Genomic DNA, 17,830 nt, shown 5'->3' on the forward strand with positions numbered 1-17,830 from the left:
GCTTCATTATGGATGTGTAAAGTTGAGAGTCAATCACTCAAACTTTGTATGTGCTTTGACAAAAATAAGAGGTCCATAAGAACTTGTACATTGCCTGTGCATAATGTCCGAGTTAATTTAATGAAAAAAATGAGATTGTCTCTTTCTCATTCACAGAAATCATGAGATAATCAAAATATTTACGCAAAAGCAATTCCTGCAATATCTAGCATATTTTTTTTAAATATGCTAGAAAATCCTGCGCTTCATGGAAATTTTCTTTCCTCGTGATAATAAATTCCTCCATGGAAAGATCCTCCCGGGTAACCTCCTCCCCCCGACCCCCATTTAACGTGAAAAAGTCCCCCTGAAAACGTCTGTACACGTCCCAATAACCATTACTATCTGTAAACAATGGTCAAATTTTGTAAGTTGCAGCCCCCCCCCAGGGACTATGGGGAATTAAGTCGTCCCGAAAGACATAATTATTAGGTTTTGACTATGTTGAACAAAATGGCTATCTCAAAATTTTGATCCAGTAGCTTTGGTAAAAAAAATGAGCGTGGGAGGGGCCTAGGCGGCCTCCAGTTTTTGTTCACTTAAAAAGGACATTAGAACTTTTAATTTCCGTCAGAATGAGCCCTCTCGCGACATCCTAGGACCACTGGGTCGATACGATCACCTCTGAGAAAAAAGAAATAATAATGATAATAAAAAAAAAATAAACACGCATCCATAATTTGTCTTCTGGGAAAGAATACAAAATTCCACATTTTTGTAGATAGGAGCTTGAAACTTCTACAGTAGGGTTCCCTGATACGCTGAATCTGATAGTGTGGATTTCGTTAAGATTCTTTACCTTTAGGGGATGTTTCCTCCTATTTTCTAAAACAAGGCAAATTTTCTCATGCTCGAAACTTTTGGTGAATAAAAATAAGCGTAATATATATTTATAATCAGCGTAAAAATGCGATTCTTTTGATGTAACTATTGGTATCAAAATTCCATTTTTAGAGTTTCGGTTACTATTGAGCCGAGTCGCTCCTTACTACAGTTCGTTACCACGAACTGTTTGACAAGAAAGCGTAATTTCGAAGTTTGAAAAAATGCCAAGAAACACCTTATGCTACATGCTAGATGGGTTTTTACGTACGTTAGTTTCCACTCCTATTAGTTTCCATTTCTGGGTTGTTGTTCGACACTAAATAATTATGATTGATAACACTTCTCTTTTTTAAACTTTGGACTGAAATTTAAGGTAATAACAATAAAACGTAGAATCGCCTAAGTTTTTCAAATGTTCTTTGTATTAAAAAAAAAAAAAAAAAAAAAAAAAAAAAAAAAAAAAAAAAAAAAAAAAAAAAAAAAAAAAAAAAAACCATGAAGCCGTTGACATCCAAAAATACAGTTAGCTAGGAAAACCAAACCGTAAAACCTTAAATGAGCATAAATACATTATATACACATGTTTATTTAAGCTTAACGGGATACTGAAGCTTATTTAGTATTTGGGTATTACAAACGTTATGAAAAAACATTATGGTATGGGACAAACATTTTTTATGTTACAAAGGTATCCCAAATAAGATATGTATTTAAAATACGAATACCATAAGCTAATAGTAATAGATTGTTTTCATAAATTGCACAATGTGCTACATATATTATAACTGTATTTTTGCCATTTGTGTTACTTTTTTGCTCAATATAAAAGTATAAATTTACTTGGCAATTGCATAATAAGAATCTACCTCCCCCTCTCCAGTTTTAGCTATTTTAGGCTATTATGTGTAAAATTTTGGGCTGAACATAAAAATAGAAATTTATACTGCGATTGCATAACAAAAGAAGCCACCTCCCCCTCCAAAACATTTTCTTGGTGTTTTTGCTAATTTTGCACAATTTTAGCTATTTTTGGCTATTTTGTGTAAAATTTTGGGCTTAATATAAAAATACAAATTTATATGACAATTGCATAATAAAGAATCTACCTCCCCCTTCCAAAGATATTTTCGCTAATTTTGCACAGTTTTAGCTATTTTTGGTATTTTTGTATAAAATTTTGGGTTCAATATAAACATATAATTTTATGTGACAATTGCATAACAGAAGAATCTGCCTCTCTCTCCAAAAATTTTCTTGGTGTTTTTGCTAATTTTGCACAGTTTTAGCTATTTTCGGCTATTTTGTATAAAATTTGGGCTAATTAGTATGTCTGGTTAATTCAAGGAATTTTTTTCTAGGGAGCATCGTGATTTCTTATTGGTTGCTCAAAGACAAAAAGTTTTGAGGATCGATTTGAATAATATGCTGAATATAGACACTCTTCCTCTGTCACCAGTCAAGAATGTTTTCACTTTTGAATTTGATATACGTCAAAATTGTGTTTACTGGGGAGATAGTGACGAAGATAAAATCTGGGTATGCCTTTTTGTATTATTTTACCATTTAGCACCATTTTATTTTGAAAACTCAGAGTTACATGTCTAAAACTTGAAAGATTTTCAAATGATCTGTTAGTATTTTTATTTCAAAACCCGACATACAAAACACTGGAGAATTTTTTAAAATAAAACAAAAATATTAGATACATAAACTAAACTCTTCAAAATAAGTCACAACTTTGACAGATAGCTTTGTCAGTATTGATTTCCAGAGATGCTCAAGTTTCGATAAACGGGAACTATAGAAATATACTTGCTATTCCACGCCAATAATGGGGTCACAAACTTGAATTTTTTACTGATAATAAATGTGGGTACACATGAGGGGTAAGCAAAAGATGTTTTGCGAAACGAAGAAAAAACTTTTTTTACTTTTAAAACTTCGATGGTATATTTTTAATCTAGTGCAACTCTTTTTTAGCATATATACTCTCTTAACTCAAAAGTCGCTAATTTACTTAAAACATGGGTTATAAAAATGCCCACTCTTTTAAGTTGTTCAGAATATAGTAGAGTTCAAGTATGAACTGAAATTACTCTGCTTAAGAAGATATTAACCTTATTCCAAGATTTTGAGGGTATTGTGCTAAGGTGAACCAACGCCTTTTTGTCATTTTGAAGACCTGGCTACAGTTTTGCTGAACCCCGATGTTCTATATTCACATTCAAACTGTCTGAAATACTGGCACTGAAACTACAGAAAGTAGTCTGTATGCTATCACAGCAGTAGTAGTATCGAACTAACGACGCTTTTTGACTGCTAAGGTCCTTGTGTCAGCCCTGCAGTTTAGCATATTCCATTGTAAAGGGCTTACACTTGAGATTTGAAAATTTGCAACTTCAATATACACATTGTTATCATCTGATGTTTAACCGTTCCAAAGTAGACGTCTTCAGTGAACACTCATGGTCTAAATTGTGACTCATTGCCTGAGTTAGACATTTGTTTTAGTTAATTCACCTTTTACCTTAAAATTATCATGTTTTTCGCAGCCTATCGGCCTTACTGTAATGACTAACTTCTCGCCTTTTTAAATTTGAACTAAAAAAAAAATTTCAGGGCGGAACTTCGTATCACTTATCACACGTATCACATATCACGTATCGTATAACACCTCAAAGTCTACTATTTTTGTCGCATGACAGTACGCATCAAAGTAACGTATAGTGTTACTTCCAAGCCGCGTGAAAAACTCAACTTCATGTTTCCTTGCGTACACCTCATAGTTTACTGTTTATGTCGTACCGTAACCTATGAAAGTAGTATATGAGGTTGCTTTCAAGTCGTTTGAGGAATGTAACTTCATATCACATTACATACACCTCACCGTCTACTTATAAAAACTAGACTCAACTCAAAACCCTTCATATAATGGTTATTTGTGAAGAATAGGTGCTCCCTTGGTAGGGAAGTAAAAAACACGAACTTTTGGCCTGTCTTTATACTGCTTTAGAAACTTAAAAAATTTTATCATTTCCCCATAATGCCTTTTTAGCGTTCATTCTAATTTGTTCTTAATTTGGAGGATTTTTCGGTTGTTCCATATTTTTCAGATAACTTAATTTTGCTATTTTAATGAAACTGTCCCTTCCTCTCTGGTTCAATGAAATTGTCTTTAGTGTGTTTTTTGATAGCACAAAACAACAGAATGGGTGGAAAGCTTTGCTCTCAACACTAAAATGTGAATTTGCATGTAAATTATACGAAAATCAAAGACAATTTTCGAGTTCAGTGTGACACGCCTTAAGGAATCTCTCTTTTCTGATCAAGTTGCAATAGAAGTTGAAGAGAGTTGACTTTGGTTGCCTGTGAATTTTCACAGAAAATGCAAAACAGTTTCGTAAGCATTGAAACAAGTTTTCATTTAAGTTCTTAAAGGTTCATTTGCCTCTTTACACTGTTTTGTTTAAAATGCTAAAAAACGTTTTTTAGAGGTTGTTTTGGACTAGCTCTTTTTGCCAAGTTGTTATGTGGTTAAGCTAACTAGGATTTTGTTTCCTTTATATTAATAATCAAAAATAATTTAAATGAATCTTCTATTACCCGATTCCGCTAGTATACTTATTTACTCTCGCTGGGCTTTAAATTTTCAAAGGTATTATATAAATTCAAAGGCTAATAGAAAAAGTTTTTTTAACATCATATCCTATAAATTTTTTAGATCCCCTTCTATTAGTGACGTTTTCTGTGGTCAAGCACACACTTATTCAAAAAGAATTGACGTGTAGTAGATTATTTATTTTTTGCTTAATTCAATTCTCCGTGTTTTTCTATTCTGAAGCACATAAGTAAACAAGAAAAGGTGTCTATGGAACAGAAGATTGGTGCAAGTAAATTTGTTATTCATACGTACGTTAAAATACGTATGAATTTTCGTTTTGGGATTTCTGTAGTTTTTTTTTACCTTTTCAATTTGGCCTATGAATGGTAAAGAAAAAAACAACAAAAAACGAACCAACTCCACATCGTAATCCAATTGCAATCTACTTTGTTTATCTTTTTAGCGACAATGTTTGAATGGTAACCAATCGCATGAATTACTAGTTGAAAGTTCCTTGCAATCAATCGAAGGAATGGCTTTCGATTGGACTTCAAGAAATCTTTATTTTGTTGATGGGCAACTAGCCAAAATTGAGCTGATAAATGTCGACGTTAATCATAGTGGACGAATGAGACGAACTGTTTTAAACAAAGGAATTTTGGATAAACCAAGAGGCATTGCCGTCCATCCTCTTCGGGGGTCAGTATTAGCAGAAATCTTCTTATATTTGGTTCTTTCTTATAACCTTTAAGCAATAAAAGTTATTACTAATATTATGACGCATTGATGTGATTCTAGTTTTGCTAATTACCAAATGTCTCTAATAGCTACCGCTAATTTTTAGATACTTCTGCTTCTGCTGCCCAATGAAAAATAATTTATGTGTACGCCCTCATATCGAAGCCCTTCAATGCGTCATAATAATAAAAATAACAACTTATTACTCTGTTACTCTGAAAGCCCTAGGGCCACATTAATGCAAAATAAAAAATTCAGTTATAATTAAATCTTAATATATAAACAAAAACATATTACAAATTACAAAGATCTATTTCTGTGCCTTATTGCCAGCCTGAGAAATCGTCTTAGCCTCTCAATACTGACGAAACACTTATCCCTAACTCTTCTTGCTACCCATCTTTCATCAAATCTACACTCTCCATACACTTCCTTTCGGAACTCACTCAATTCTTCACACATACTCATCTTATGACCCACAGTCTCATCCATATTTCCACAAAGGGAGAAAGTAATGGCCATCCTGCCCTTGCCTCGTCCCTTAATATTTTCACAGTATGTCTCCTTTATCACTACTTAGAGTCGTAGTGAATCATAGGCTTCTTTCATGCTGCCATCTTCTTTTGTATTGTATGTACTTTGAGCTTCTATTTAAGTCGTAATAGTTCAGTTAGGTGGGGCTGTAGAGGCTGTAGTCGACACTTAATGTAAAAACCATTATATTGGTGTTCTCACCAATCCAAAATGCCAAATATATCCTGTCTTAAAATCATAATATTTTCCCAGCAAGAAAAAAAGTTATTATCTCTTCATTGTAAACCTGCTATATTTTGTGAATAGCTATAGATGACAACCATCCATTGACAATTGCTATCCATTACCTTTGGTTTTGAATTGTAACAAATGGAAAGGGAAATATATGGGTGTTATTTTCAATTTCATCAATCACTACTGGAGGGCTGTTGGACACTGTATACGGTTCATGTTTATGTAAGAGCTGTACTCGGTAAAACCGTTTAAATAATTTAAGTTCACAATGAATAAGGTAGTTTTGGGGATGTTTCTCTTTAGGCATTTGTGGGAAAAAAGAGTATTGAAGCTGCACACGGTCGGGGGGGGGGGGGGGTACTCCCAAGTTCAAATGCCCTTTCTATGAATATTTGGGTAAACACTTAAAAAACGTGGGATGATATCCAATATTTGGGTAAATAAATGCTTTTTCTAAACATTATACCCCTTCCCTTTGGATAATGTTTGTGATTGCTCCATCACTGACCTGTGATGCCCTGTTGAGGCAGACATTAATAGCATGGATCGTACAAAATTAATTCCCAAAACACTCTCGCATGCTTTAAGGGAACTTAATCTGCCTCATACGTCAAGCAGAAATAAAATATAGTAAGGAAATTAAACTTATTAGAAACAAAATGTCCTGATGCCAAACAAGGTGTCAGACCCATAAACTGGTCAACGTAAACATAAAAGGAAATTCCCAAAATATAGTATGCGCAAAAGCATGTCCAAAATAAGGTGGAGGAAGGGGCAAGAGACTCGCATATTTAAAATTTCATAGGAGAGGAAAGATGTTCTATATCTTCCTATGTAAATTCATATTGAGATGGAGATTTTTTGTTGATGCAGAAAGAGGGGCTTGTTAATAAGGAGGTGAGAAGTGATTCAGAAACGCGAGTTTATTCGGGAGTTATGGGTGCTCTATTGGTGAATGTAAGTAAATTTGTGTTCGTCTATGTCCCGCTCGGTAAAGAAGGGAAATATAAGTGACTACCACCTCTATTAAAGCATTTTTTATATATCTTTATTGGAATACCCGTTTTCTCTCCAATAATATTTTGAACATTCCGTGATGGCAAATGGGATAGGGGTGATCGGTGTATCTTAATGATATACTGTCACGTAGAAGGCTGAGTTGGCAATGCAAACCCTATCAAAAGCACTAGCCAAAACTAGCCCAATATAGTATAGTTTAGTCTAACCATCTTATTGTATTAATGTATTCATTTGCAACTCTCGCCCATTAAAGAGGACTTACAACTAAAAATCAAAATTTAAAAAAATCAAAGAAGAAGACGAATAAATAAAAACAAAATAATTCCCTTAATCAACCTAGGTTCGTGTATGATTGTTATATGTAGTCATTTTAATTGTGAAGAACAGCCAGCTTAGTTTTGTACTATAGATATTATCTCGCTCAACTTTTCAATGTTTCTTTTCAAATTACAGCGAATGTATAAAAATGTATAACGTTGAGCGTTCACTTGTATTTTATAAGCAAAATACAAATGCATTCAACCTAGAAACATCAAATGTATATATTATGTGAATTGGGGTGAGGGTTCATAATCTAGTTGAAGGAATTTTTTCGTATAAATGGGTTTGAAAACAATTTTGGTTGCAAAAAATAGTCGAAGTACTTTAATAAAAATAGTTGCCAATTCGGGAGACGTTGAGTGGCAACAGTGGGCTGGACAGAATCTCATAAGCTAGATTGTTGAAGTTGAGTAGCATGGTTTATATGAATTGTTGTCGAATTTGGTAGTCAAAAGTCGTTTAGCCTTTTTTGCGAGCCGTTGTATATCCAGATATCTCCGCCGTGTCTATCATTGAAATATGAATGATAAAATTTGCATTCTTTATCTTATTTTGTTCACATACAAAACCAAAACACATCTTTTACAAAATGCTGCCGCACTAAGAAAAAACAAAGAGAAAAGGGTTAAACTCCTTACAATTGAAATATCCAGCAGATGAAATATCTCTAGCCAGTTTTTATCGAGGTACTTTGGAATAGTAAAAATGAAAATATTTTGAAGCCAAAGTTATATTGTTGCAATTAACACATACCTAATGATTTCTTTTTTAGAATGATTTCTCCTAAAATATATGGTTACTCATAGGGAATAGGATTGAAAAAATAAATAATAATGCTTGTTGTTTTGTTAGAGAATAAATAATGCGTAGGAGCTGTAAGGGAAGATGGTATCTCGATTGAATATTTGTTGCAGGTATCTATTCTGGACTGATTGGTCAACTGCAACGCCATGTATTGGACGTTCGCCATTAGATGGCTCTGATCCTCAGAAAATAGTTATTGGAGAGGTTGGTTGGCCAAATGGAATCACTGTAGATTATCAAATTGAAAGGATCTACTGGGCTGATGCGAAGCTTGATTTCATCGCCTCGGCGGATTTGGATGGCTCTAAAATGAAGAAGATTACACAGCAAGCTGTAAGTAGCAAATATTTTTTCTCTCTCCCGCCTCCGTTCTTCCCTCTCCCTTTCACTCCCCGTCTCTCTTTCTCTCTCTCTCCCTCTATCCCTCTATCTCTGGGACTCTGTCAGTTTGTCTTTCTTGGTTTTTTTTTCTCCTTCAGGCTGCTTAGGGCCCTCGTCAGCGGTGATTTCTCCCCCTCATCTATGCAAGTATATTAGACCAGATCTGGACAACATACTACAACTGGGATGTAGTAAGATCACTAGGTCTCACTCTGTAACCCGTGAAACCGTTCTGCACAAAAAGGAAAAAACAAAATAAACGTGAAAAAATTGTGTTGTCCTTTTTAGCTGTAAGATCTTAGACTAACTAAAATAAAGCAAATGCATAGGTTTTAGGCTTTTGATTAGGAGTAAACACAGACAAATATATAAATAAGGTGGTGAACTAGCTACTAAGGGGTTAAAGAGACAGCCAATTGGCACAGAAATGTATATAGCCTCCCAATTTCCCCCCGAAGAATGCACTAACACACGATATAAATATTTGTTTCTAAACATGAACGTAGTGGATAAGAGATGATTTTTTGTTACAGCCCGGTTTACCCCCCTCCCCTCCAAAAAAGCGCTACATAGTCATGCAACTCTTATATCAAGCAAAACTCTATGGATTTTCATTGAGTGGGGTCTGCATCCGATCATAAAAGTCAATTTTGAGGTACTTATTTTCCAACTCCATGGGAGGTGCTTCAGACCAGTACATCTTTCAAGGTAAGTTTTAATGAGGTATTTTACTTAGTAAAATTCTAGAAAGATATAACAATATAAAGTGCACGCATGGGATATTCTTTAAAATCTAGAATTTTCCTATAATGTCCTATTTTTAATTACATAAAGTAGGTGTTCTCATTAAACCACCCATCTTCAATTAGTAAGAATCCTAACAACTACTAAGTGACGATAACTTATCGATGACGATAATAAAATATCCGACAGATAGAACTACTGGAATTTATTCGGCCAAAAGTTTGTACATTAGGCTACCTTAGTGCAAATTACAAAAAGCATAAAAAGTCAAAAATATGCTATTCAATGTTCCCCAATCAATAGGTCAATTTTTGCTTCTTAGCAAACAACACCAACAGAAAAATATTTGAAGGGGTGGGTCCTGATTTCTCTCAAAGCTGTTGATAATCCTAGGAGTACAATAAAATCAAGCTTTAGATCAAGTTACTGTGCCAAAATAAACCCCAGGAATCCATTCTTTCCACTTCACACGTCTGTGTTTGAAGCTCTGTATGTTTCAATTATCTATTGATACGTGCCAAGTACAGCTGGTGAAATGTTTGGCTGCTGAAAACAGGCACGTAACCTTACCCACGTAAAGACGCCAAAGTTAGTTCAATAAATAATTTAGTCCTCAGTCAAGTTTTTTACTGGTCCCTGCTATTGACGAATAAGTGGGGGAGAGGTGATGTTTCTTCTTGTATTTAATAGCGTGTGCTTAACTCTCTGTAATTTGCAGGGCACAACAAACCATCCGTTTGGTGTAGCTGTCTATAAGACAGTTGTCTACTGGAATGACTGGCATTCAAACGCCATCTATGTCGCTGACAAATATCACGGCTCAGGAATCAGACCAGTTGCGACCAAACTTAATGGTCTTCTTGATCTGAAAGTTTATAGCCACAACTTGCAACAGGTAACCCTACACTATCGGTTTTTCTTTCATAAAGCAGAAATATAAAAAAGAGCAGGAGTACCATCATGCTCCTATGACTAATTTTTGCGTTTTTAGACGATATTCAAAGTTTTCTATAGTTGGGATTTTTGCTGAGTTTATTCTTTATTAAGAAGAAACAGCTTTAGATGTTTTTTTTTATACGAGTATAGCTTCTTTTATGTATAATAGTATCGGTTATTTTTTTTTTTGCTGGGGGGGGGTGAAGTTTTCTTTATAAAGTTTAGTTAGATGATCTTGAATCTTGTTGGCAGTTTTCAATGGTAAGGGGGCTGATTCATACCAAACTTATCATATAGGATCACAAAGGAAAGAACCTAGAATTATCGTAGAACACCTAATTTTATAAAGTTATGATTTTTTTTTTCAGGGTATTGGTGGGTGGTTTAGAGTTGGGAAGTGGGAGGCTCAGAGCAGGTCTTGAGGTTTTTTTATTTGTTAAGATTGCTTCAACTAAGAGAATCTGGGGGAAATTTATTTAAGCTAAAAAATCAACTAAGTTAGTTTTACCTGGCTAAATAATGTTTTTAAGTTAATCTCTTAATAATAAGTGAAGATCGATGGAACAGACAGAGTATAACATAGTTGATTATTAGTTTCTTCTTTTATTGTTGGAGATAGCTTGGAAAAGGAGAGTAAGAGGAACTTGAAAAATTTATTTCAACTGACTAAACAATGTTATTAGAATCAGTTCTAAATATTAAGTGAAGATCAATGAAATACTTGATTCTTATCAGATATTAACGGTTGATTCTAACAGATCAAAGTAACTATTGATTCTTAGTTCATATATAAATTAGCTTGTTGAGTGGCCCTTGGGTAGCCAAAAGTTTGCATTGTATGCTCTCAGTGTTATGTAAATCGCAACTACAGTAGTGAACTAAATCATTGTTTATTTTTCACCCACACCTGACAATCTTCTAATAAGTGGACTAACACATAAAGAAAAAAATAAGACACAAACTTGACAGGGGGACATAACTGAAAGAAACTTAATAAGGCGACGATGCGGAGAAACACGGACGCAAGTTGGGCTTGACAATTGTGTGTGCTGTAATTCTAGTTTTACTCTAATATCAACAGTAAGAAATCTTCTAATAAGAACCTCCTTTTTTTATTTAAGGCGGAAGGAAGAACAAAAATTTACAAAATCTAAAATCACAAATCCAGGTTCGTTTTAATTCCTTTTTCTTAAGAAGGGGAAATATTTCAGAAATGAAAAAAGTTGGAATGATTACAGAAAATTGAGTAGAACTTGGCAAAGCACACCTGTTATATTTCCCTTTACTAACAACAAGTCTGTCCTGTGGTGGCGCAGTGGGTTTCACCTTAGCTTGGTAATACGGGAACCAGAGATCGAATCATGCTGCGGAAATGCACTGCAGGGCCGACGCAGGGACCTTAGTAGTCAAGAAGCGTCGTTAATCTGATACAATACTAACAACAGTCTTACTGTATCCTAATACGATTTTCTTATTAATATCTGAGACTGAGAGCTGGCGTAGGCTTGGAAGACTATTATTGATAGAAATACCCTTTGGCCGTTGGAGAGAATCAACAAAAGGGATAGTATAGCCATTCCATAGAGGGAGGGAATCTCCAAGAGGGATAGTATAGCCATTGCGCAGTGAGAGAGAATATACAAGAGGGATAGTATAGCCATTGCGCATGGGGAGAGTATCTACAGGAGGGATAGTATAGCCATTTCCCAGAAGAAGAGACCCTTTCAATCCAGAAGAAAATAACATGGAATCATCATAGAGCATCTAATTCAATTAAAAGTAATTTTGATTACTTTTTGCGCTCATATATTTCCATCAGGCATTTTTTTATTTAATAACAAATGATTTATTATCATGTTTGATATCTTAGACCACAAAATGAGAGCTAAAGCATCTTACTTCTATCGAAAAAATCTTATCTTGATTATCTTTTTCCCACTCGAAAATTAGAAAACATGGAGATTTGTCCGATAATGTTGAATAAAAATTAAGAGAAGTAAAAACTCACTTTTACATATAATAAAAGAAAGATTCTCGAAACTTGTAGTTTTTAGAATTCAGCTGGGACTAAGCGAAAAGCTGGACACTCTTGAATGGGATCAGATCATAACTACTACTACTACTACTACTAATAACTCACTGCAGCACCAAGCCCCCTGAGGCCAACACAGCTATACACGCTCCTTCTCCAACCTAATCTATTTAAAGTTTCCCTCTTTACACCCTCTCAAGAAGTTCCCATTTCCTTTAAATCTTTATTTATGACATCCCCCCAACCAAGACAAGGACGACCTGCTTTCCGTGTAGCCCCAGACGGTCGGCCAAAAAGGACAATATTCGGTAATCTGTCAAGTGACTTAATTGCTCCCTTACATTAAGTAACAACTTAATAGGAGGGATTAAAAAGAAAACTCAACTGAGCGAGGCGAAAGAGCAGCGTCTGTAGTCTTGTTGTAGTCAGCTTGATCCTTTGATCAGTTTTAGTTATTGTAGTAGTCAAGGGCGTCAAAATTTTTATTGATCATGTAAATATTGACAGTCTAAGACAATATAAATTATCAAAGGGATTTTGTTCAAAGTTTACGCCACTTACATTCTTTGAAACATACTGTATTTTATCTCGGACTTAATGTTCTTCGTTAACTAAATCATTCTTTGTGGTACATTTCCTGTATCGCACTTTTCAGTTATCATTATTTTTTATATGAATTATCAACAAAACGCAAGTAAATAAAGATTATCTATTGCTTATAGTTTTAGTTTTTGCTTAATATTCTTAGGGAACCAACGCATGCTCTGAAGGTGAACGTATCTGCACGCACATATGTACAGCATTGCCTAATAACACCCGTCATTGCTTATGTCCAGACGGAATGAAAACGGTTGAAGATATTGATGGTAGCGTTACATGCCTTTGTCCAGATGGTAATAATCCAAGTCCAAACGGAGCTTGTGAAAAAGGTAAGTTTGTCATTTTGTCGGATTTAAGAGGGCAATTAAACCCATATATAGTAGGAATTCTGTATCCCTGCTGGGTTTTTTATATATATATATATATATATATATATATATATATATATATATATATATATATATATATATATATATATATATATATATATATATATATATATATATATACATATATATACATATATACATATATATATATATATATATATATATATATATATATATATATATATATATATATATATATATATATATATATATATATATATATATATATATATATATATATATATATATACATATATATACATATATACATATATATATATATATATATATATATATATATATATATATATATATATATATATATATATATATATATATATATATATATATATATATATATATATATATATATTAAGTTCATTCAGGTTTTTTGCAATGTGTTAATATTTGTGATTTGGTAAAATTTATAATATTTAGTTTACCTATTGTTGCTAAAGGGAGGGATATATTAACAGGATAAGCTTGTTTTGGTTTTACTTGGTTGTTTTACATTTGCTGTTTTTTTTTTCATAGGCATGTATTTTGGGGGTGATACCTGACGCGGGGATGCCATGGATATTCTGTGGTAGCCACAGCACTGTGCTGGGTAGAGAATTTAGAGTGGCGAAACCCTATATAGGCCAGTGTATTCTCCTGATGAGCCCTTATGTTGGGTTTTGCCTCTGAATTATTTGTCTATATTATTTTTTCTATTGTTTGGTAAATGACGACTTATACTTATTGACGACATGACTGCCTGTCCATGGATTATTCTTTATGGTTGATTGTGTGTGGCTATGCTGTTTGACCTATGTGATTGTATGGATGAGTAGGGTTAAGGCCTCATTCAAGTGCTGGTCTATATTAATCACTAATTTAGGAAAACAGTCTTCCTTTTCTCCTTCTGTCTCTCTTCTTTTTTTTTTTTTTTTTTCTTTTTTTTTTCTTTTTTTTTTCTTTTTTTTTGTGTTTGTGCTGTTGCATTGGTGATTTCTCTTTTCATGATATATATATATATATATATATATATATATATATATATATATATATATATATATATATATATATATATATATATATATATATATATATATATATATATATATATATATATATATATATAACAAGGTCTCTGGAAAACAAAATCCAGCTTAAAACTTTGTCGTCTCTATTGGAGAAGTAGTGCTGAAATATTGAAAATTAAAGTCGGAAAATGCAACCCTAACCAAGATATTGTACTATAATGTACTATAAAAAAGTCTATTTTTTCATTATTTTTTTTCTTTGTCGTTAACGATGCATTTTTAGTAAGCTTAGTTAAAATTCAATGCATCAGCCAAAAGAATATGGGTAACTGGTAAGAGTCAGATCTTCGGTAGAGTAATTTTATTATTAATATAATCAAGACAATAAAAAATATTTCTATAATTGTTAAACTCCAAAACAGAGGTCCCAAACTACCTAACCTGGTGAGTGTATTAAAGAAGTAAAAAATCTCGGAGAATTGAAAGTTGAGATTATTAATATGCATTTTATAGGATTAAGCTTAAATTATCAATAGCTAATAATAAATAGCTAAGCAAAGCTAAAAAATAGCAAATAGGTGAAAATCTAATAATAAATACGAGGGGTGTTTTTAGTAAGGTCTGTTTAAAGATAAGTACACAACGAAAGATTACTTTAAAAAGCAAATTTATTTTCAGAAATAAATGCTTTACTCTATTTAAAGGCATAGTTGCCAAGTTTGTTCAAACGCTTTTCATGCTTCTCGACTAATTTTAAAGTGACCTTTTCATAAAAACTTGCCGCCTGCTCCAATAACCAAGAATTCACTGTTGTTTTTACATCGTTATCATCATTGTAGCGGTTGCAACTGAGGTTTTGCCTTAGGTGGAGAAACGGAGGGTAATCACTCGGCGCAAGGTCAAAACTTCAAAATGGGGGGTGTAAAACCTCCCAACCGAGACTGTCCAGCAAATTGTGGGGCTAACCTGCAGTGTGAGGTCTTGCATTGTCATGAAGAAGGACAATTCCCTTTGTCAGCATGCCAAGTTTTTTTTTTTTTTTTTTTTTTTTTTTTTTTTTTTTTTTTTTTTTTCTCGCTCTGTAGGGCCATCTGAGGGTTTGGCAGTAAGCTTCTGCATTGATAGCGGTTCCTTGTCGCATGAAGTCAACCAACAAAACACCAAGCCTATTCCAAAACGCATACGCTATAAGTTTATGCTGGGATAAACGCTGTCTGGCCTTCAACTTGACAGAGGAATGTTTGTGTTTTCATTCCATGTTCTGTTGTCTCGATTTAGGCGTGATATGCGAAACCCATGTTTCGTCTCCAGTTAAACCGGTTGCGACCTCAGTGGCAACCGTTAAAATGATGACGACGTAAAAAAAAGCAGTGAACTCTTTGTTTTTGGAGCCAGTGGCAAGTTTTTATGAAAAGTTTACTTTAAAATTAGTTGAGAGGTATGATAAGTGTTTGAACCAATTTGGCAGCTATGCCTTTAAATCGAGTAAAGTGTTTACTTTCTGAAAATAAATTAAAAAAAGCTAAAGAAGTTAACTAATAGCTAAAAAGCCAATAATAAATTGCAAAAAAGCTAAGAAATAGCTCATAGCTAAAAAGCTAATAATAAATCAAGCTTCATTTGTTTTCAAAAGTTTTATTTAAACTCAAAGTTCAGTCTTTGCAAAACATAATCATCTTTTAGGGAGTTTTAGGCAGGATAAGTAGATTAGATGATTTTGAGCTGGTATTGGTCACAGAATTTCTGCTTTTTATCCTCCCTTACACTTTAAAGACCCTGAACAGACTTGTCTGGTGTCGTTTAGGGCAATTGATAATTAAAAAAAAATATATCTCTAGTAACTTGGATTTTGTATTTGCTCCTAATCATTTTAAGGTACAATTCCAGATCAGGGAGTTTTTGTCATCTTGAGAAGAAGTTTAGAGAGGAAATGAAGCTTTCAAGAATGGGTCTAGAGCCAAAATCATGCCCAGGAAAGGAGTTTTGACAAAAAAAATCATTAAAAAAAATTATAATATTCGTAAAAAAAACACAGAACGACAGATTGATTTTGTGAGTTTTATATTCGACGCTATCGACACAATTTCTCGTTACTCTTGGGCATGGGCTAATAAAAACTACATCTTAAGACCTAGTCCCCTGTGGGTTCGCCCCACTTTGTCCTTGGTTCTATTAAATACCAACTCATTTTGTACAAAAAACTGGTGCTATTCAATTGCAGTAATAGCTGCAATCTAGAAAATTGTAAAACACTACTCATAGTAGCACAAAGTTGAACGACAGTTTTTAAAGAAACTGTTTAGTGACAATAATTTCCAGTAGTGACAAAACTGGACAGCTTCAGTATTACCAATTTAAACTATTGGATGTCCAAAGACTTTACCCCGTTTTCCTCACTGTGTGTCTTCTGTTAGGTTTAGATTATGCCAGTTTCTGACGGAGTGAGTGCTCGAGTGACAAGAGCACCCTAACATCAAAGATCACTAACCCTAGGAAAGATACTGCAATATGTTAGCTCCAGCTGTTTTTGGAAAGTTCCCACCACCTTCGCTGAAAATCAACGTCATTAGTTCATTCCTTGATTTATGGAATAGGGCTGTCTCTGACGAATTCTTTGTCTCTGACGAAACCAGCCACACAGTCAGTAATTATTTAATCTCCTTGGCTAGAAGCATATCGTCAAAGTACTGAGGGTGAAATAGACCACTGAAGGGAGATTTTTAGTGATTGGGATCTTGAAAAGTACCCTGTTGAGTAGAGACATAATCCAAGAGCCTAGACAAGGTTCTAGGTGCAGTTCGAAGATCCTACTCAAGAGTTTTTCGTCAAGGGGCAGAATTGTAAAATCCCCCAAAATGAATTTTAGACTAAGAAATCGCGACTTCCTATGAGAGTTATCTTGACTAAACTTGGATGAGTACATATGTCTTAATACCTCCTTGTGTGTGTTCATGTTTTGAGTCTTTGAGAGTATGAATGCTCATTATTTTTCTTTTTCCTTTTTTTCCAAGCAGTGCATTTAGCTTTCTGATTATTTTTAATAGCCAGTAACTCAACGTGCTTTGAAAACTTTTTCACTTGTGGAAACGGTCAGTGTGTACCAATTATGTGGAGATGCGATTCTGATAATGATTGTGGAGATGGTTCAGATGAGGTGGATTGTGATCCCAACCGATCTTGTGGCGACTCAACTTTCAAATGTGATAATGGACGGTGCATCCCTAAACATTGGGCTTGTGATCACGATGATGATTGTGGAGACAATTCTGATGAAATGACATGTGGTAAGACCCAAATGCATACTAACATATTTATAATTGGGAAAATTTAAGTGCTTACTGTGTATATGGTTATGCCATTTTATCAGCTCTTTAAATACAAATTCCAGATGTTTGATAGCATCAATTCTGTTTAGTTTGCTACTATCTTTTCGCATAAATTATTTCTCCTCCTGTGAAGTTCACAATTTTACCATTTCCTGCTTTTACCATTCCTCCCCCCCCCCGATTTAAACTCTTGTCTTCTTAGCTGGTCCTTTCTGCCAACTTTTTCTGTATCTCAAATCATATTTCTCAGCTATGCTAGAAATATATGAAAATGTTTTAAA

General features: G+C 33.9%; 1 protein-coding gene across 1 annotated transcript in view; it reads left to right on the plus strand.

The window, feature by feature from the left end:
• The window catches only part of LOC136029727 (sortilin-related receptor-like), a 92,960-nt gene that overhangs the window by 30,596 nt on the left and 44,534 nt on the right, over positions 1 to 17,830 (plus strand). The window contains 6 exon segments of the mRNA XM_065708233.1: positions 2,223 to 2,400; positions 4,929 to 5,164; positions 8,227 to 8,449; positions 9,960 to 10,136; positions 12,958 to 13,138; positions 17,268 to 17,507. Of these exon segments, the coding sequence (XP_065564305.1) occupies positions 2,223 to 2,400; positions 4,929 to 5,164; positions 8,227 to 8,449; positions 9,960 to 10,136; positions 12,958 to 13,138; positions 17,268 to 17,507 (1,235 nt within the window).

Source organism: Artemia franciscana, chromosome 7, assembly GCF_032884065.1.
Source record: "Artemia franciscana chromosome 7, ASM3288406v1, whole genome shotgun sequence".
In the NCBI taxonomy this organism is placed as follows: domain Eukaryota; kingdom Metazoa; phylum Arthropoda; class Branchiopoda; order Anostraca; family Artemiidae; genus Artemia; species Artemia franciscana.